This window comes from Ranitomeya variabilis, chromosome 1 (genome assembly GCF_051348905.1).
Source record: "Ranitomeya variabilis isolate aRanVar5 chromosome 1, aRanVar5.hap1, whole genome shotgun sequence".
NCBI classification, from domain to species: domain Eukaryota; kingdom Metazoa; phylum Chordata; class Amphibia; order Anura; family Dendrobatidae; genus Ranitomeya; species Ranitomeya variabilis.
The window spans coordinates 768,872,216-768,895,310 of record NC_135232.1 but is presented as its reverse complement, the minus strand read 5'-3'; the positions used below and the strand labels follow the sequence as shown (position 1 = coordinate 768,895,310).

Sequence of the window (23,095 nt, the reverse complement as noted above, 5' to 3'; positions counted from 1 at the left end):
CGCAAGGTCTCATAACAGAGCAACCAGGGCCTCTCTGCGACAAAACGGCCCCTGCTCCAATCTCTGAAGCATCCACCTCAACTTGAAAGGGAAGCGAGACATCAGGCTGGCACAAAACAGGCGCCGAAGTAAACCGACGTTTCAACTCCTGGAAAGCCTCCACGGCAGCAGGAGCCCAATTAACCACATCGGAGCCCTTCTTGGTCATATCCGTCAAAGGTTTCACAATGCTAGAAAAGTTAGCGATAAAACGACGGTAGAAGTTAGCGAAACCCAAGAACTTCTGAAGACTCTTAACTGACGAGGGCTGAGTCCAATCAAGAATAGCTCGGACCTTGACTGGGTCCATCTCCACAGCAGAAGGGGAAAAAATGAACCCCAAAAAGGGAACCTTCTGTACACCAAAAAGACACTTTGAGCCCTTGACAAACAAAGAATTTTCACGCAAAATTTTAAAGACCATCCTGACCTGCTCCACATGCGAGTCCCAATTATCAGAAAAAACCAGAATATCATCCAGATAAACGATCAGAAATTTATCCAGATAGTTCCGGAAAATGTCATGCATAAAGGACTGAAAAACTGAAGGGGCATTAGAGAGCCCAAAAGGCATCACCAAGTACTCAAAATGACCTTCGGGCGTATTGAATGCGGTTTTCCATTCATCCCCTTGCTTAATGCGCACAAGGTTGTACGCACCACGAAGGTCTATCTTGGTAAACCACTTGGCACCTTTAATCCGGGCAAACAAGTCAGACAACAGCGGCAAAGGATACTGAAATTTGACAGTGATCTTATTTAAAAGCCGATAGTCAATACAAGGCCTCAAAGATCCGTCCTTTTTAGCCACAAAAAAAGAATCCCGCACCAAGAGGGGAAGAAGACGGATGGATGTGTCCTTTCTCCAGAGACTCCTTGATATATGAACGCATAGCGGTATGTTCAGGTATCGACAGATTAAACAGTCTTCCCTTAGGAAATTTACTGCCTGGAATCAAATCTATTGCACAGTCACATTCCCTATGAGGAGGCAATGCACTGGACCTGGACTCGCTAAAGACATCCTGATAATCAGACAAGTACTCCGGAACTTCCGAAGGCGTAGAAGAAGCAATAGACACAGGCAGGGAATCCTCATGAATACCACGACAGCCCCAACTAGACACCGACATAGCCTTCCAGTCAAGGACTGGATTATGGGTCTGTAACCATGGCAGCCCCAAAACAACCAAATCATGCATTTTATGTAGAACGAGAAAACGTATCACCTCGCGGTGTTCAGGAGTCATGCACATGGTAACCTGTGTCCAATACTGCGGCTTATTTTCTGCCAATGGCGTAGCATCAATACCCCTAAGAGGGATAGGATTTTCTAATGGTTCAAGAATAAAACCACAGCGCTTAGCAAATGAGAGATCCATAAGACTCAGGGCAGCACCTGAATCTACAAACGCCATGACAGGATAAGATGACAGTGAGCAAATCAAAGTTACAGACAGAATAAACTTAGGATGCAAATTACCAACGGTGACAGGACTAACAACCTTAGATATACGTTTAGAGCATGCTGAGATAACATGTGTAGAATCACCACAGTAGTAGCACAAGCCATTCCGGCGTCTATGAATTTTCCTCTCATTTCTAGTCAGGATTCTATCACATTGCATCAAATCAGGTGTCCGTTCAGACAACACCATGAGGGAATTTGCGGTTTTTCTATCACATTGCATCACATCAGGTGTCTGTTCAGACAACAACATGAGGGAATTTGCGGTTTTGCGCTCCCGCAACCGCCGGTCAATTTGAATAGCCAGGGACATGGTATCATTCAGACCTGTGGGAATGGGAAAACCCACCATAACATTCTTAATGGCCTCAGAAAGGCCATTTCTAAAATTAGCGGCCAGTGCACACTCGTTCCAATGTGTCAGCACGGACCATTTCCGAAATTTTTGGCAATACACCTCAGCCTCGTCCTGGCCCTGAGACATAGCCAGCAAGGCTTTCTCTGCCTGAATCTCAAGATTGGGTTCCTCATAAAGTAAACCGAGCGCCAGAAAAAACGCATCAATATCAGCCAATGCCGGATCTCCTGGCGCCAACGAAAAAGCCCAATCCTGAGGGTCACCCCGTAAGAATGAAATAACAATTTTTACTTGTTGAGCAGAGTCTCCAGACGAACAAGGTTTCAGGGACAAAAATAATTTACAATTATTCCTGAAATTCCTAAACTTAAATCGGTCTCCTGAAAACAGTTCAGGAATCGGAATCTTGGGTTCAGACCTAGGATTTCTGGTAACATAATCTTGTATACCCTGCACACGAGCGGCAAGCTGGTCCACACTTGTAATCAAGGTCTGGACATTCATGTCTGCAGCAAGCTTAAGCCACTCTGAGGTAAAGGGGAAAAGAAAAAAAAAAATGAGAGAGGGAAAAAAAAACTCAAAATTTTCTTTCTTATAATCCCACTTCTGCAATGCATTAAACATTTAATACTGGCCTGGCATACTGTTATGACCCCAGTGGACAGGGTCTCAGAGGAACGTGTAAGTCTGCAAGATACAAAAATCCAGCTCATAGGGCTGTGGTAACTGGGTTGACCAAATAGCTACTCCTAACGCCAACACTAGAAGTAGCCGGGGATCATGCCTACGGTGATAGCTAGATGACTCGCGCCAGCCGGAGAATCTAACTACCCCTAGGAGAAGAAAACAAAGACCTCTCTTGCCTCCAGAGAAAGGGACCCCAAAGCAAGATACAACCCCCCCACAAATAATAACGGTGAGGTAAGAGGAAATGACAAACACAGAAATGAACCAGGTTCAGCAAAGAGAGGCCAGCTTACTAATAGCAGAATATAGCAAGATAACTTATCTGGTCAACAAAAACCCTATAAAAAATCCACGCTGGAGATTCAAGAACCCCCGAACCGTCTAACGGTCCGGGGGGAGAACACCAGCCCCCTAGAGCTTCCAGCAAAGGTCAGGATACAGATAGGAACAAGCTGGACAAAAATACCAAACAAAACAAAAGCAAAAAGCAAGGAAGCAGACTTAGCTTGAAAAACAGGAACCAGGATCAGAGGACAAGAGCACAACAGATTAGCTCTGATTTCAACGATGCCAGGCATTGAACTGAAGGTCCAGGGAGCTTATATAGCAACGCCCCTGAACTAACGGCCCAGGTGAGGATATAGGAAAAGACAGACGCTCCAGAGTCAAATCACTAATGACCACTAGAGGGAGCAAAAATCAAAATCACAACAGATGAATATGCGGTTCCACCTCCCATAGGGGTGGAGCCGCATATTCATCACTGTAATGAGCGGTGCCACGTGACCGCTCATACAGGAAGACGTTGCGGCGCTGAGAGGAAGCATCAAGGGAGCCGGGTGAGTATTTTATTTCCAGCGGGTGGGCGCACAGGGGGTGGGAGGGGGGTGGTGACAATGATCTTTATTTTAAACCCCCCAAAAATAAAAAAACAATGATTTTTCATTCCTTCTCTCCAGCGAACGCTGCTGGGAAGAAGAATGAATTCCGGCTTCAGCACCAGATGCAGGGGACAGCGCTTATCTCTAGCGCTGTCTCCTGCACGGTCCGTGTGGTACCCAGTCGGCACACAGGTGGCACACGGCTGCCGCACGTGTGCCACACTGATGTGCCACGTGAGCACACGGACACATGGACACAGATAACTCCGGTACCGATTTTTCCGGTACCGCAATTATCTGGACGCGTGAGACTGGCCTGATGGCATTTTACAATAATGTGGACTAACTAATCTAAAAACAAACAGCCCCCCCTCCAACATGTTTCGCCATTACTGGCTTCTTCAGGGAACTGAGGCTGCAAAAAGGCAGCTTTATTCTTCGGGTCAGTACAATTACAATGATACCACATTTCTTTCTTTTTATATTTGGCTCCTTTACACAATAAAAACTATTTTAAAAAAAATGAATTATTTTTGCATCTCTTTTTTTTCTGAGAGCTATAACTTTTTATATTTCCACTGATGGAACTATATGGCAGCTTGTTGTTTGCTGGACAAGGTGATGTTCTCAGCAATACCATTTTTATTTACATTTGTCTTTTTGCATTTTATTCCACCTTTTGTTCAGAGGTATGATAATAAAGCATCGTTTTTTGCCTTTATTTTATTTTACGGTTTTCATTGACAGGGTTAATTAGTGGGACAGTTTTATAGGGTGGGTCATTCCAGACGCAGCGATGCAGCGCTGTGCTGACATACAAGCTTGTTACACCATGCTCTGTGCATGGTGTAACAAGCTTGCTAGCCCTGGTGGCTTGTATGTGGTCATGTCAACATCGGGTCACCATGGCAACAATCAACCCCTCGCGATAACGTCATGGGGGCGCCGATCAGAGGGAGAGGGAGTCCCCTCCCGGCCTTCTAAATGCTGTGATCATTATCGCAGCATTTTTGGGATAAACTGCCGGGAGCGGTGTGGGCACCACTCCTGGCAGTGAGTGCCAGGTGTCAGCTGTCATGTCAGCTGGACACCCGACGGTGATAGTGTGTGCGCACAGCTTTTGTACTTCCCATCCTTGACATATGGATACATCTAAAGTCGTAAAAGGGTTAAAGCAGATTGGCAAACATTTTTTTAATCTATTAAATGCTTTCCAGTGAATGATAAAAATGGGGAAATTCACTACTTAGAGAATCTGTAAACCATACGATGCGCCTCCAGGAAGAAGCATCTGCGAAACGCGCGTCAGGGTGAGAGGAGGTAGCGTGCAGTCACCATTTCCTTGTCAGCTCTGATCTTAGGTAATACGTACTTTTCTAAACCTACATGATGCTGGCTACCTTTTTATTATGTTGTACAATATGTGTAATCAGTTCTATGCAAATCTGTACCATGGCAGATTCTAATTAGGAATGGTATGTGTGGGAATATACAAACTTGTTATTAATACAGGGGTCTATATTTAATATATCTCCCTTGTGAGTAAATGGCTACATCTTAGAAACATTGATAATTATCAATCATAGAACTTTATGCACTTTTTGCCATCTGCCCCATTCCCACTACCTTTTAGTTCCCCTTTGGACTCTGCATAGAATGATAAGGTGTCAATAGAAAAATACAGGGGCCAAAGGCCCAGTCAGCTCACCAACAGACCACAGGAGCACGTGAACCCGTCCTGACCCAGACGTAGCAACAGTTGAAGACATAAGAAATGTGAAGATTGTTCCAGCTCCTTTCCGATTAAAAATCCTTTATTGATCCATATCCGTAAAAATCATCCCTGCACAGAAGGGAATGTGAACAGCGACAAAAACCTGCTAATAGCTATGCGTTTCGATCTAAAAGATCTTCCTCATGGCTCAAGTTTTTGTCGCTGTTCACATTCCCTTCTGTGCAGGGATGATTTTTAAGGATATGGATCAATAAAGGATTTTTAATCGGAAAGGAGCTGGAACAATCTTCACATTTCTTATGTCTTCAAATGATAAGGTGTGCATATATTCTGTCTGATTACTCTGTCTGTCCAGGAATATTTACTAAAATATCTATGAGGTAACATTATATTTTTCTTTGACTGCAGCTGCTCCCCCCTTGTTTGCTTTGAGGCACCTTTTTAATGTATATGTGTTTCAATTGTTTCAATAAAATAATTTTATTTTTATTCATGTGTTCAAACACTTCTTGAGTCTCTCACAATCAATTGTGTGTGAGATCAGTATGGTTTACTATGTATTTGGAGTGTAACCCTCCCCCTAGTGGGGGAAGTGGGTTTGTGTGGTATGTTTACCTTAAAGGGAATCTGTCAGCTGGATTTCATACCCCAAACTATTTATATGTGTGCAACTCTTTCAAAGACAAGTCCAGCAATACCTTTCTTTCCATGGCCACTCTGTTCCTCCATTACTGAGAAATCATCATTTGTATTTAAATGAGGCTGTAGATCTGAAGCCACTGTCACTCCAGGTCTATTCCCCGCCCAGCGCCGCCCCACTTTCTCCTGCTTGACTGATAGCCTCTATGCTGTGTCTTCAGGCACAGGAGCTGTCAAGCAGGAGGAGCTGGCACTGAGCAGCATTTTCTGAAATATTCCCATGCGATAAGAGATATGTTGGTCCATCATCAGACTGAGTCCTATCATCCAGATGCACTTTTAGGAAGAATTTTGGACTGTAAAAGTGGGTATGGTTATGGAAATTTTGCGCTCATTACATGCTTTAACCAAATGTCACAGAAAAATCTAGAAGGGTGCAGGAAATGTTTAACAGACATGAAGTTCTTTTAGTTGTAGAGAGAAATGGTAAGGATTTCAGAAATGGAAATAAAGAAGAAAAACTCTTGCAGGAAGATAATTGGGCATATTTATCAAACCGTCTAATTCTCAGACAGTGCAAATTGAGACTAGACAGTCTCAGTATGTGGAAAATTTATCAGTGGTTAGTGGTTATGCTGTTTGATAAATTGGTGTCACTTTACGAATCTTATTGTAAGTTTACACTACCTATTAGTCGGTTTACTTTGTGCCCCACAATTTTGCCGTATTTGTGTCAACATAAAGCCAAACGTTTTTTTCCTAATAAGCCACACCTCTTCATCAGTACCATGGTTCCAAGTCGATCAAGTCGTAAAAAGTGTCTAAAACATCTAATAAATATGGTACAAGTCATAAAAGACAGTTTGGGCACAAAATACCTTAGAATTCTGGTACGTTTGTCTTGATAAATATGCCCCAATTTCCTTGCATCCCCATCTTTCAACAAGGTGGTTGCATTGACAAAATATAAAAAACTTTATCTAATTGTACACGTTTTTGCACCCAAGAAGAGTGGCCATCTTCCTCTATGTAATGTAATGAGGGTAAGTGCTGGTGGCACTTTCCGGTGCAGGCATCAGTCATCCATTTCTATAATGGGCCACGCTGTCAGATGTCCACACACAAGCAGCAGGGCAATGAATATGGCAGTAAGGCTACTTTCACACTAGTGTCGTTCGACGCACGTCGCAATGCGTCGTTTTGGAGAAAAAAAGCATCCTTCAAAGTTGCCCACAGGATGCGTTTTTTCTCCATACACTTGCATTAGCAACGCATTGCGACGTCTTGCCACACGTCGCATCCGTCGTGCGATGGATGCGTCGTGTTTTGGCTGACCGTCGGCACAAAAAACGTTCGATGTAATGTTTTTTTGTGCGTCGTGTCTGCCATTTTCGACCGCGCATGCGCGGCCGAAACTCCGTCCCCTCCTCCCTGGAACTCACAATGTGCAGCGGATGCGTTGTAAAACTGCATCCGCTGCCCACGTTGTGCTACATTAACACATTGTACGTCAGGCCGACGGTTTGCGATGTCCCGTACCGACGGACTAGTGTGAAAGTAACCTAAGAAAGACAGATCTTTTTGGATGTAAAGACAGCTATCACCTACTCAGATCAACTTGTATCAACTAAAGGTTTGCGGGAAGAGAAATATAATACCGATGTTCAAATTCCAGATTATTTTGCCTGGGGGGTTCTGCAAAGTCTCCTAAATCATTAGCATCTACAGTACTGGGCAAACAAGTGTTGTGGCCACATATCAGCCAAGCCTCAACACCAATCAATGCCAAGCTGTTCCCCTGACTGGTATCAATACATTAAAGCCGTGGCATCAAAAAAGGTCACTGAGTGTATGGAGTTCTGTGAGTATATACTGTATGTATACCTATACAACAGATTAAAACATTCCAAACACCCCTGTTAAAATGGCAAGTTTTTGTCATGTAAAAAAAAAATCAGACCAAGAATAATTGTTTCAGAACTTTTTCCACCTTTAATGTCACCTTTAATCTGTATAAATCAATTGAAAAAAAACAGCTAAAATCTTTTCAGGAGAAAAAAGATATGTGCATATAGTGGTTTTTTGGGGGTAATGAGCAGTGTTGGCTTTGTGCCTAATTTGGTATTATGGTCAAAAAGATCAACTGTGGTCTCATCAGACCATAACACATTTTCCCACATGTTTTTGGCAGATTAGTGTAGGTTTTGGCAAAGCATAACTGCGCTTGGCTGTTTTTCTTTGTAAGAAAAGGCTTGCGTCTTGCCACCCTACCCTACAGGCCAGACATATGAAGAATATGGGAGTTTGTTGTCACATGCAGTAAACAATTTGCACTTGCCAGAAATTCCCACAGCTCCTTTAATGTTCCCCTTCCCCTTGAGGAAGGGAGTCTTTATACTCGCGAAACGTGCGTCGGGTTTGCGGTCACATCGTGGACAAGAGGAGACACAATATGGGTAATTAACCCTTGATTTATTGATGCATATCTTATGCTACTTATGTCTGATACATTGTAATTGTTTTACCAATGCATGCTAGCACTAAACATGGTGATAGATATAGGTGGAACTGATTAGTCTTGGTACAAACAAGTGACTAACTGATTGTCCTACCTGTTTAAGTTACATTGCTTATGTGCATTGCTTTTTACATGTCTATGTAATTATTTAGCATAATATGTTGTCCTGATCCACCCTGTGACTGTTACTACTCTTTTTTGGATCACACTATTTTATCATATTCTATAAAATATATATAATTGTATTTAGTCTGTGGTAAATATCTACCCTTAATAAAATATTTATATTTTGAGATGCATTATGACTCAAGTTCTCCTCATATTCAATAGCTCCTTTAATGTTGCTTCTTGGCAGCCTCCAAGAACAATTTTCTTCTTGTCTTTTCACCAATTTTTGAGGGACGTCCAGTTCTAAATAATCTCACCGATGTGCAAATTTAAGCAGCTTCTTGATGACCGTCTTCACATTGTTTCTTAGTATATCTAATGCCTTGGAAATTTCTAACATAACTTTCAACAATTCGATCCTTTTGCTGTGTTGTAAGCTGTTTACAGACCTTGGCTGTGAAATACATCTAAGAAAATGTCAGAAAAACACTACTAGAAGAGCTAAACTTTATATTGTGTTAATCAGTATCACTGTAAATGGTAGCTGTGTACTGACTACTATTTAACGTGAGTTTCAATGTGATTGGCTAATTCTGAACACTACCACATCGCCATTTATTATAGGATGTTCATGCTTATGAAACCACACTATTTTACATTTGCAATTTTCATTTCCCCCTCAAAATAATTTGTTTGTTCCTTAATGGATTTGTACTGATTAAAGATGACATTAAAGGTGTTCAAAGTTGTGAAATAATGCTTTTTACTATGATTTTTTTTACATGGCAAAAACGTGGCATTTTAACAGGGGTGTGTAGACGTTTTACATCCGCTGCACATGTATGCGTGTACATTTCTGCATGCATATTTGTGGATATAAATGTGTGTAAGCCTAGATGAATATACAGTACAGACCAAAAATTTGGACACACCTTCTTATTTAAAGATTTTTCTTTATTTTCATGACTATGAAAATTGTACATTCACACTGAAGGCATCAAAACTATGAATTAACACATGTGGAATTATATACTTAACAAAAAAGTGTGAAACAACTGAAATTATGTCTTATATTCTAGGTTCTTCAAAGTAGCCACCTTTATCTTTATTTAGCTGCTTTTTTTCTTGCCATAATACAAATTCTAACAGTCTATTCAGTAGGACTATCAGCTGTGTATCCACCAGACTTCTGCACAACACAACTGATGGTCCCAACCACATTTATAAGGCAAGAAATCCCACTTATTAAACCTGACAGGGCACACCTGTGAAGTGAAAACCATTCCCGGTGACTACCTCTTGAAGATCATCATGAGAATGCCAAGAGTGGGCAAAGTAGTCAACAAAGCAAAAGGTGGCTACATTGAAGAACCTAGAATATAAGACATAATTTCAGTTGTTTCACACTTTTTTGTTAAGTATATAATGCCACATGTGTTAATTCATAGTTTTGATGCCTTCAGTGTGAATGTACAATTTTCATAGTCATGAAAATACAGAAAAATCTTTAAATGAGAAGGTGTGTCCAAACTTTTGGTCTGTGCTGTATAATATATAAATACTGCATATAAGTGTAATGTGGTGTATGCATGTGATTGCATGTTTGGGGATATCATTGTATATGCGCGTGTATGAATACGTATTGTATGTATATAGACGATATGCAGTCAAAATACCGATGTAGCTGACTTCCATGCCCTCCAGGAAAGTGTTCATCTTCACTCTGCAGTGACTAGCTGTTTTCCTACTGCAAACCAAAGTGGTCGCTTTGTGGACAGTTTTCATACTGACGTCTTTGTGGAACAGGCATCAGAATCCGCACGGGAAAACGCAGTGTTGGCATAATTGTCTGGAAATCCAAAATGCTACGGTTTCCGGGGCTGTCCTCTGATTTTATTTTTGGATTTCTTGCAAGGTGCTCAGATGGAGAACATTACGGGGTCTCACTACAATGGTGGCTGATCCAGTTTACAGTTTAGAAAAAAGGGAATTTGCAGTTAGAGCCGGCGTATAAATAGAAGCCATTATTTTAACGCCACGACACTCTTACTCTGTTGTGATGTGAAGCACTCTGCTCTACCTGTAATATTTAAGTGCGGTATGTGGCAGAAGGGTCTAATTCCCACTTTGTATGAGGGAAGTAATAGGTGTGATACCCAGCAGAGTGCTGCCATTCTAAGCTAACATTACCTGCTCATAACACTTGTACTCGCAGCGGGGACCTGTGCAGATCAGCCGCCATAGGACAACTGCATTACTTTCCTTATTACCTGCTTTTAGCTGGCATAAAGACTCCATTATCCTTGTAACAGAAGTAGAAAGAAAACGCCAAAGAAAGGAGCACACTTGTGCAACTTCCTTCCACATCTCGCTTTTTTACTTGATTCGGAATTTTGTGAGTAGATAGACATGTTAATGACAAAATTACTCCATCATTAAAAGTGACTTTCTGGCTGTGTGTAAATAAAGCTTTAGGGTTGGATAAGAAAACTTTATATAACTTTCTAATATACTTTTGTAGGATTTTTTAAGTTACTTTTCTTTTTTGTCTTCATTCGTTGCCGTTTTTTGTGCCACATTCTTTAAAATGGCGTGTGCACCGTTCATTAATTTTGGGCAAAGTTAAAAATTGTCTTTATCATTGCTTTTTAACCTTTTTTGTAACTCTAAACTCCACGTACAGTGGTGTACTTAAAAAAAATCATGCAAACACATATAAAATAGACTTAAAAAGAGCTCAGATTAAAAGAAGAGTTAGGCGCAAATGAAGAAATAAAGTGAGAAATATCCAAAACTAGTCAAAATACAGGCGCTAAAGCAATAGAGAGTTGGCCCTTTGTGTTTTATCTCCTTATTTTCAAAGACCCGGTTTGCTGTGGTCGAATGAAAACACTATCCAGAGGCTTAAAAATCGTAGCCCTTCATCACATCAAGCTTAATTTCATTTTTTTTCCCCACTGTTTTTAAAACCACGGCGTGCTTATCATGCCCTACTATGGTGTAAATGGTCTCTGCATGACTTCAACGAAGGTGAACCATGGCATTATATACCACATCTAAAAATCTTTATTAAAACAAGGTGTATCACATGCATCAATCTGTGTCCTTGGTACAGCCCCTCCACTAGGGTGTAAAAATTGAATGTCCTCCAAAAATCCAAGGTATTGGGTATCTTCCGTCCACAAAAATTATTTTCATTGACACCAGTGTACACACAGGAAAATTAGTAGCATTTCGGCCAAACAGGGCCTTTGTTAAGCCAAGAAAAAAAGTGCTAATTTTTCTTGGCTTGACAAAGGCCCTGCGTGGCCGAAACGTTGCTAATTTTCCTGTGTGTACACTGGCGTCAATGAAAATAATTTTTGTGAAAGGAAGATACTTGAATTTTTGGAATACATCTAAAAATCTCTGCCATGTTTTTCAATGAAGTACTGTGATTTTTCCACTGGTGCAGTTTCCTCTGCAAACATTTCCTAGAACTATTTCTTTCATGAAAGTTTATGTGGCAAGTGCTAAACATAGTTGCGTTTTACCACAACCTTTACCCTGCTGTTCTGTTTAAATCCTTTTTACATAAAATTGATTGCCCAAGACATCAGTCAATCAGCTGCTATCACTGAAGTAAAGGATGGACCGACTCACATTGCAATATATAGGTGTACCACATGGCACCCATTCAAATTATCAGATTGTACCAAATAGGGCCTCCCTATGATGTCCGTATGACTTACCATTTTAACGCATTAGGACAGGGTCAACTAATTTAGTTTTCAGTGTTCTGTCATCCAATTTTCCCTACACATCACACTGTATCGTCTTGTTTTGGGCAATGTGTAACTACATTTTAGTATTTAGTATCTACTATGCATTTTGTTAAACTGCTTAGGATAGTTTTTGGTTGTTTGATTAACATAGTGTCTTTTTTATAGATACGATGGGAAAAAAATATCACATTAGGAGAACCTCCTGGGTTTTTACACTCTTGGTGGTGGTAAGTTTCATTTTTTGCGATATTTTCACCATTCTTTGATTTGTATTTGTAAGACATGGTTTATGCTAACTGTTATAGTGGGGAAAATTGTATAGAAATGCTATAATCTTTGTTATTTCTAGTATTATTTTTTAAGGCTTTTTTAGGTATAGGACATATTATGTCTTTTTCTATACATTATTTAAACACTTCTGTCATACAACTAGAGATGAGCGAATTTGCTCGGGTTCCCTCATATTCGGCATTTGCCGAACAAGCTGCAGAAGGAACCCGGCTTCCTGGATCACTCCTGGCCGATCAGCTGATCGGTGCCACAGCTGCATGTGTCGCGGCTGTCTCACAGTCACAGCACATGCATGGACTGCCTGTTTGTTGGAAATTCGAGCAAATTCGCTCAACTCTACACACAACCAACTTGCCTGACTGTAGAACACATACACATTGGAAAGTAATTTTTTAAGCTTTTGGGTACTTTTTAAATTGGCAACTGAAGTTGTATTGCACAAATGCTTTTCAAAATAAAAGTAATGTGTAAAATTCTAAAATTTGGGGTGGGGGGGCGCTTAGTTTTTTTTGGCTTAATATCTCCAGACTTAAACAAATCCTATATAGTTAAACTTGGTAATGTTTTTAATTTTGTTTTATGTTTTTAAAAGTGTACATAGCATTCCTCAACAAGAATATTGCAATACCAAGAAGGAAAATTAGAGGAATTATGAAAAATATTTAAACAAAATATTTTGAAAGCCAATCTTTTTAATTAATATTGAGTATGAGCACCATGCACAAAATTAAAAGTTCTTAAATGCCTTAGCATATTAATAAGGTTATTAATAGGTGTCTGAGGAATATTCTGCCATGCTGCATGCAATTGGGCAAAACATCAAGATCCTCTGCAGGCAGCTATCTTTGCAATTGTTGACCAATGATGTCCCAGATGTGCTCGGTGGGAGGCAAGTCCAGAGACGTTGCAGGCTATGGTAGCCATACTACTGGTTCCACTATTGATCCATTCTACACTGCAAGTGAAATTGGATATATCATATCGAGCCTAAGGTGTCAAGTAGTGTCTGCACAAATGTTTAGATAGCATTTCCACAATATTTATTAGCCAGATGTCCAGCTACATGTTTTCCATTGACCTCATTTTATCTGTCTCAAAGGCTATCATGATGCAGAGCAAGGCTGGAACAGAGGTCTTTCCTCCTGATTCTGCTTTTGTCTTGGATGCAATGATAGCCAGAAATGGTCTTGAGATCACATGGCAACAGCATGAAGAACCCTTCACAAGGGAATGCCATACTGGTCCTACTTCTGGGATTATAGTGTAGTGTCACATGATTTATCGTAGCTGGATCTCTCTTTATTCTAGATCCATAAAAAGCCTGGAGTTACAATGATTTGGCTGTAGAGCCAGTGGTACCGCCAATTCTCAAAAGTGCCTCAGGAGCTGCTTTTAAACAAAAAAAAAGCCAAGCTGAATGTTGTTCACACTACTGTGAGCAGCCTGCTGAGCCTGAATGTGATACCATAGCCTGCTGTGTCTCAAGACATCTCTCACATTAAGAAATTCTGGGACATCATTGATTGGCAATTGCAAAAGGGAGCTGTCAGCAGTGGATCTTGATGATTAGTGCCCCCAAGTGCATTCAGCATGGCATAATATTCCTCAGATGACCATTTTTTAACCTCATTCATAGCATGTCAATGCTTGTAAGTGCATGTATTTCTGCCCGTATCACTCATGCATATAATCGATCCTGTGATTTCAATAATTCCACGACTTTTCCTTTTTGGTCTTGCAATTTCTATGTTGAGAAATGTATTAACAATTCAGACAAAACTAATACACTGTGTAATGTCTATGAAAGTACTGAAGGGACAGTTGATAACAGTGATCTTTCCTTAGGTATGCTATATCAGAACCTGCACACAGTGTAATCATTTTTTGGACTATTCTTTTAACCCCTTCACTGCCGAGCCTGTTTTTACCTTTGTGACCAGGCCAAATTTTACAATTCTGACCAGTGTCATTTTTTGTGTGGTAATAACTCTAGAACGCTTCAAAGTACCGTATTTTCTGGTGTATAAGACGACTGGGGGTATAAGACGAGCCTCAACTTTTCCATATAAAATATGGAGTTTGGGATATACTTGCCGTATAAGACGGGTGTCCTCTTATACGGCGTGTGCGGTCCAGATGGTTCCCAGGGTCTGGAGGAGAGGAGACTCTCCTTCAGGCCCGGGGATCCATATTCATGTAAATAAAAAGAATAAAAATAAAAAATATGTGTGCAAGCGGTGGCCTCCGTTCCCAAGGATACATTGCGCGAAGGGCCGGAGATGACGTTGCGGTCACGCTACCGTGACGTCATTTCCGTCCTTCGCGCAATGCATCCTTGGGAACAGAGGCTGCCGCTTGCACTGCTGAGAGCCGAGGGACGTCGGAGGGTAATTATATCCATATTTTTAAAAGTTGGCATTCTTTATTCAATCTTCATATAAAAACTTCATGGCCGGGGGAGTGAGGAAAGGAGCTCATGCGAGCAGGAGCAAACGATGGCTGTTTCACGCTGTGCTTGTGCTTCTACGGGCCAGATGCTGACGCGTAAAAGCGCAAGCACAGCGCGAAACAGCTGTCGTTTGCTCCTGCTCGCATGAGTTCCTTTCCTCACTCCCCCGGCCATGAAGGTTTTATATGAATATTGAATAAAGATTGCCAACTTTAGATCGATGAGTGCCTTCTTTTTTCTTGCATGTACTATTGGAATCGTCTGCTTCATTCTGAAGAGCACCCGATCTGAGCATATGTGGCTGGCAGTATAATGACTGTTGATTAACACCTGGCTCCAGGAGTGGAGCAGCCTTGGCTTTGTTCTGACAGTGCCGTTTTTTGGTCTTTTTGGTCTATGGAATATCCATATTTTTTATTTTTATTCTTTTTTTTACATGAATATGGATCCCAGGGCCTGAAGGAGAGTCTCCTCTCCTCCAGACCCTGGGAACCATCCAGGACCGCTCCCTGCACATGCCGTACCCGGCGTATAAGACGACCCCTGACTTTTGAGACTATTTTCAGGGGTTAAAAATTCATCTTATATGCCGGAAAATACGGTATCTCACTGTTTTTAAGACTGTTTTTCGTAATATGTTTAACTTCATATTAGTGTTAAATTCAGGCCAATATGTTTTGCATTTGTGAAAATATCAAAATTTGGATGAAAACTTATAATTTGTATGCCCTTAAACCAGATAGTTATATCACACAAAATGGTTAATAAATAACATTTACCACATGTCTACTTTACATCAGCATAATTTTTGAAAAATATTTTTTTTGTTAGGCAGTTAGAAGGGCTAAAAGTTGATAAGCAATTTGTCAATTTTCCAGCAAAATTTACTAAACCAATTTTTTAGGGACCACATCATGTTTTAAGTCACTTTAAGGGACCTATATGATAGAAAATACCCAAAAGTGACACCATTTTCAAAACTGCACCCATCAAAGTGTTCAAAACCACATTCAAGAAGTTTATTAAACCTTCAGGTGCTTCACAGGAAGTAAAATTTTGTCAAATGTAGTGTTGGAGTTAAAGCGATTTTCCAGGTTTTGGAAAACATGGATGCTTTTTTTCAGTAACAGTGGGACATTGCAGCACAGGTACCTTTACTTTGGTGGAACTGAACTGCAACAGTGTGATACTGTTCTGCAGGAAAGCAGCTTTTTTCTAATCTTGGACAGCCTCTACAATTCATAGATGAACCCCATAGTCCTCCATATAATAAGATGCACCCGATAGCCTTCATATAGTATACTGCAGTCCCCACAGTCCTCCATATAATATAATGCACCCCATAGTCTTCCATATAGTTTAATGCACCCTATAGTCCTCCATATGGTATACTGCACTCCTCATAGTTTCCCATATAGTATAATTCACCCCCATAGTCCTGCACATAGTATAATGCACCCCATAGTCCTTCATATAGTATACTGTACTCCCCATAGTTCTCCATATAGTATAATGCACCCCCCATAGTCTTCCATATAGTATAATGCATTCCCCATAGTTTTCCATATACTATAATGCACCCCTTAGACCTCATTACAGTATTATGGTCACTACAATGTACTCATTGATTTTAAAAAAAATACGATACTTACCTTTCTTCCTCATTCCCAGCCATGTAGTGACGTCATCACACCTGGCGCTGAGATGTCAGATGCCGAGGAAGAATGATGGAGGAGGGAGTGTCAGCTGATGCTCCCTCTTTCATCATTGCTTAAACTGTATGGGCATCCAGTTGTAAATGTGATCCCGGGTGGGGGGAGGGCCATCTCTGGCATCGGGTCTCCCAGCTCATGGGCCCCACAGCAGCCACGTGGTCTTCGCCATTTGTGGTACGCCACTAATAATGGGTGTTTATGAAGACTAATATACTGTAAAGATAAAAACCTCCAAAAATCCTAAATATAACTATCATTTATTATCCTTCTTAAAGTACATACCTGGTGTGCCTGTGTTGAAAATCCATCACTGAGATCAGTGAGTAGTGCAAGATACCTTATGTCACATGGTGGAATGATTTTCTTTTAAGTTGTCCTAGCAATCACTATTCTTGGCTGAGAAGCTGACTGCTTAACACAGGGGGATTGCTGAAGATTTTTTTATTCTCCAGTCATGCTGCCTCAGTCTTGGACAATTATTTGTGTAGCTCATACATAGTGGGTCCATTGAGGTGAAAACGTGCTGTTTTAGGTGCGCAGTGTTGTACATGATAAAGAGGACACCGCTCTGCAGAATGTCTTACATGGTGTTACTCTAGTAACCTGACAATCTGCAGTGCCATCTCATTTGCTATGATTTGCTATTCTTCTAGTCTCTGACCTCCTAAATGAATCTCTTTATAGTTTTACCTTGTCATCACTGGAGGTCACTTACTACAAGTCTGGGAAACCATTATTAATAGAAATCTCACTTTTCTTGTTGGAATGGGCCTTTTTGTGATCAGCAATATAAGTTCAGATAATAATTACTATTATTCACAGTAGTTCTCAACTGGCCACAATTGAGGTAATGTAACTTTACGCATATAAGTAAAATAATGTTTGTTAATCTAAATTAATCTTTACCCAGAAGAGATGAGCAAATCTATTTTCTGCAAATCAAATTTGTGTAGAAATTTGCTTGACCTGGCGAATGTAAACAATTTTCAATTCGAATTGCACAAATTACAAAATATAATTCTCACCACCTTTTTACATATTGCAGAAGATGGCATTGGCCACATTACCTTAGGAGCAGCTATTCCTAAGGGACTATGATAGCCTGAATAAATGCCCAGGCAGAGAATGCAGCACCCATTTTAGGTTGATTTAGAATAGTGAGAGGACATCAGAGCTCACAGATCAGCAGCAGAACTAGGAAAAGAATGCCATAAATTATTAGACAAAGTCTCCAGACAGTAACGTGTTGCATAGTCGCAGCAGTAAAGAAGAGTGTGGTAATCTGCGAATAATGCAGAGATTCCATTGATGGTGGGGGGGAGGAAATAAGCAAGGTGCTAGCTGCAGTGTAAGTGCTCATTCCCATCACCGTGACAAGAAAGGTCTGATTTCGCTCCAGAAAAGTCAGGCGAGTGTCATGAAAGTGTCATAAAATTTTCATGCGAGTACAGTCCGATTTTTCACACCTAGCATCCTACTGACATCCGAATGCCATGCGATTGCTATCCAATTGTAATGTGATTTTAACATGAGTTTTTACATAGAGCAGTTCTAAATGTCATTTACAAATAGTTTTCCAAGGCAATATTCTTCAAGATATAAATATGTGAGTGAGCTATATAATGAGTGCTTTGTGTGTCTAGTTTACTGCACATGGGTTTTTTTTTTTAAATAAATTCCTTTAGAAAAAAAAGGTATGGGATCCCCTATGTACTTTAAAAAGCTGGCAAATTCATCTGCCGCATAAGGAAAATTCACAGCGTGACCTGACAAGATAGAATAGATGCAGTTGAAACTAGAAGTTTACATTCACTATCTAAAAAAGACACATATGCATGATTTTCTCAATATCTGACATGAAATCAGAATAAATATTTCCTGTTTTAGGTCAGTTAGGATTACCATAATTACTAATATTTGCCAAATTCTAGAATAATGAGAGAGAGAATGTTTTAAGGCATTTTTATTACTTACTGCAAAGTCAAAAGTTTACATACATTTCATTTCATTCATTGCCCTTAAACTGAATGACTTGGGTCCAACGTTTGGGATATCCTTCCACAAGCTTCTCACAAAAGTTGGTCAGAATTTGGGCCCATTCCTCCTGACAAAACTGGGGAAAGTAATTGATCCAGGTTTGTAGGTCGCCTTCCTCGCACCTGCCTTTTCAGCTTTGCTCATAAATTTTCAATTGGATTGAGATCAGGGCATTGTGATGGCCACTCCAAAACATTGACTTTGTTATCCTTAAGCTACTTTGTTACCATTTTGACAGTATGATTCTGGTCATTGTCCATTTGGTAGACCCATTTCTGCCCAAGCTTTAACTTCCTAGCTGATGTCTTGAGATGTTGCTTCAGTATTGCCACATAATCTTCTTTTCTCATGATGCCATCTATTTTGTGAATTGCACTTGTCCTTCCTGCAGCAAAACAACCCCACAACATGATTCTGTCGCCCACGTGTTTAACAATTGCGATGGTGTTCTTAGGTTGCCAAGCTTCTCACTTTTTCCTCCAAACGTAACGATGGTCATTATGCCCAAAAAGTTCAAGTTTAGTTTCATCAGACCACAGGACATGTCTCCAAAGATTAAGGTCTTTGTTCCTGTGTGCATTTGCAAACATTAAGCTGGCTTTTTTATGTTCCTTTTTGAGTAATGGCTTATTCCTGGCAGAGTGGCCTTTCAGCCCATGTTGATTCAGTACTCGTTTCACTGTGGATATTGACAGAATCTTACCAGCTTCCGCCATTATCTTCACAGGGTCTTTTGCTTTTGTCCTTGGGTTGATATGCACATGTTGGACCAAAGCACTTTCATCTCTAGGACACAGAACCTGTCTCCTTCCTGAGCGGTGTGATGGCTGGACATTCCCAACTTGTTTGCGCTTGCGTATAATTGTGCAAGTCCACAATTTTCTTCCTAATATATTGGCTGATTTCATTAAACTTTCCCATGATGCTACACAAAGAAGCAGTGTGTTTCAGGTGTGCATTGAAATGCATCCACAGGTGTGTCTATAACTAATTCAGATGTTGAAAAAAAACAGAAGCTTCCAAACACATGACATCATCAAAAAATGTTTAAAGGCATAGTAATCTTAGTGTATGTAAACTTTTTACTTTGCAGTAAGTTATAAAAATACCTTAAATATTCTCTCTATCTCATTATTCTGGCATTTGGCAAATATTAGCAACTATGGTAATCCTAATTGACCTAAAATGGGAAAGGTTTATTCTGATTTCATTTCAGCTATTGAGAAAAACATGAATATGTGTCTTTTTATAGTGTATGTAAACTTCTAGTTTCAAATGTATATACACATAGAATAGATAGATAGATAGATAGATAGATAGATAGATAGATAGATAGATAGATAGATAGATATGAAGATGTCACTCACATATATAATTAAAACAGTGCATGTGCAGCTTACTGAACATGTATTTTTGTACTTACTAAATTATTTTCTGAAAAAAATGGCATGGGATTCCCCAATATTTTATTAACCAGCAGAGGGAAAACAGACAGCTGGCGGCAGATGTTTATAGCCTGGGAAGAGGGTAATACCCATGGTGATTCTCAGGCTATTAATATCATCTCACCGCTCTATACTTAGCCTTTACATTACTAACCCCATAGTGATATTGTATAAAAAAACACACACACGCAGAATAAAGTCCTTTAATTAAAAAAAATGACACAGACTCCTTTATTGAATCTGAATTAAACCATTCTCACATAATCTCCAAGTCCACTGAAGCCAATGTCCCCTGTAACAGAATTAAAATAATAAACAACCATATTACTCACCTGTCCACCGAGAAGATAATAATCCATTTGTCCCATGACACGTCTAGCGCTGCTACGTCTAGATGGTAGGCTGCATTGTTTCGTGATGCAACTATATAGCCTGCCATCCAGCAATAAGGAGCCAATATCCATAGTCTGGGAGAAGGCCAATATCCATGGTCCCTTCCTAGGCTATTAATAACAGCCCACATCTGTCTGCCTAGCCTTTGCTGGTTATTAATTATAGGGGAACCTTACATCATTTTTTGGGGAATCCCTTATTTTAACAACAAGGAAATGCTAAGTATACAGCTATGAGCTGAAATTAATAGCCTGGGAAGCTCCATGTGTATTACCTCCCTTCTCAGGCTATAAACATCTGCCCCCAGCTTTCCGATTTCCCTCTGCTGTTAATAAACTATTGGGGAATCCCACTCCATTTTTTTCAGAAAATAATTTGTTCAGTAATAAAATACACGTACAGTAAGCTACACAAGACTAATTATATACAGTGGGGCAAAAAAGTATTTAGTCAGTCAGCAATAGTGCAAGTTCCACCACTTAAAAAGATGAGAGGCGTCTGTAATTTACATCATAGGTAGACCTCAACTATGGGAGACAAACTGAGACAAAAAAATCCAGAAAATCACATTGTCTGTTTTTTTAACATTTTATTTGCATATTATGGTGGAAAATAAGTATTTGGGCAGAAACAAACAATCAAGATTTCTGGCTCTCACAGACCTGTAACTTCTTCTTTAAGAGTCTCCTCTTTCCTCCACTCATTACCTGTAGTAATGGCACCTGTTTAAACTTGTTATCAGTATAAAAAGACACCTGTGCACACCCTCAAACAGTCTGACTCCAAACTCCACTATGGTGAAGACCAAAGAGCTGTCAAAGGACACCAGAAACAAAATTGTAGCCCTGCACCAGGCTGGGAAGACTGAATCTGCAATAGCCAACCAGCTTGGAGTGAAGAAATCAACAGTGGGAGCAATAATTAGAAAATGGAAGACATTCAAGACCACTGATAATCTCCCTCGATCTGGGGCTCCACGCAAAATCCCACCCCGTGGGGTCAGAATGATCACAAGAACGGTGAGCAAAAATCCCAGAACCACACGGGGGGACCTAGTGAATGAACTGCAGAGAGCTGGGACCAATGTAACAGGCCTACCATAAGTAACACACTATGCCACCATGGACTCAGATCCTGCAGTGCCAGACGTGTCCCGCTGCTTAAGCCAGTACATGTCCGGGCCCCTGAGGAAGTGATAAAGACTGCACACGAAACGCGCGTTGGGGTACGGAATCCAGGACCCTTACAGGACGTCCCGACACATATGGGTAATTCAACTTAACCTAATTTCATTTGCGCTAACTGTTATATCTATGTTGGCGTTTTGGGGACATGTGGTGACTCTCAGTACATTAGAGCATATGACTTGGATTTAATCCATACATGTCTGCAAATAGCCAAACCCATTGTGTGTGTACACATTATTTAAATAATTGAATCAATTCACTCTTGTCCTGTTTGAGTATCTGGGTCCCTTTGATGTATATACGGATATAGTCGCTAAATACTCTTGTGACTAAGTATTTATTATGATATGGTACATTAATGTTTATATGACTGATTTTTGTCAATAAAAAGAAGTTTTTGTGTAAACCCATTGGCCAGTTTTGACTCTCTATTCTCCTTTTATGCTATTATCTGTAATAAGAGTCGCCATTAATGTGATATTTCTAACTGACGCCTTTTTTGCCTACATGTCCGGGCCCGTCTGAAGTTTGCTAGAGAGCATTTGGATGATCCAGAGGAGTTTTGGGAGAATGTCCTATGGTCTGATGAAACCAAACTGGAACTGTTTGGTAGAAACACAACTTGTCGTGTTTGGAGGAAAAAGAATACTGAGTTGCATCCATCAAACACCATACCTACTGTAAAGCATGGTGGTGGAAACATCATGCTTTGGGGCTGTTTCTCTGCAAAGGGGCCAGGACGACTGATCCGGGTACATGAAAGAATGAATGGGGCCATGTATCGTGAGATTTTGAGTGCAAACCTCCTTCCATCAGCAAGGGCATTGAAGATGAAACGTGGCTGGGTCTTTCAACATGACAATGATCCAAAGCACACCGCCAGGGCAACGAAGGAGTGGCTTCATAAGAAGCATTTCAAGGTCCTGGAGTGGCCTAGCCAGTCTCCAGATCTCAACCCTATAGAAAACCTTTGGAGGGAGTTGAAAGTCCGTGTTGCCAAGCGAAAAGCCAAAAACATCACTGCTCTATAGGAGATCTGCATGGAGGAATGGGCCAACATACCAACAACAGTGTGTGGCAACCTTGTGAAGACTTACAGAAAACGTTTGACCTCTGTCATTGCCAACAAAGGATATATTACAAAGTATTGAGATGAAATTTTGTTTCTGACCAAATACTTATTTTCCACCATAATATGCAAATAAAATGTAAAAAAAACAGACAATGTGATTTTCTGGATTTTTTTTTCTCAGTTTGTCTCCCATAGTTGAGGTCTACCTATGATGTAAATTACAGACGCCTCTCATCTTTTTAAGTGGTGGAACTTGCACTATTGCTGACTGACTAAATACTTTTTTGCCCCACTGTATATCTGACATCT

At 40.4% G+C, this 23,095-nt stretch overlaps 1 protein-coding gene across 1 annotated transcript in view; it reads left to right on the top strand.

Moving 5' to 3' along the window:
- SSBP4 (single stranded DNA binding protein 4) overlaps positions 1-23,095 on the top strand; it is a 483,828-nt gene that overhangs the window by 135,826 nt on the left and 324,907 nt on the right. Inside the window, exon 3 of the mRNA XM_077271935.1 lies at positions 12,363-12,424. Within this exon, the coding sequence (XP_077128050.1) occupies positions 12,363-12,424 (62 nt within the window). The remainder of the gene's footprint in view (positions 1-12,362; positions 12,425-23,095) is intronic.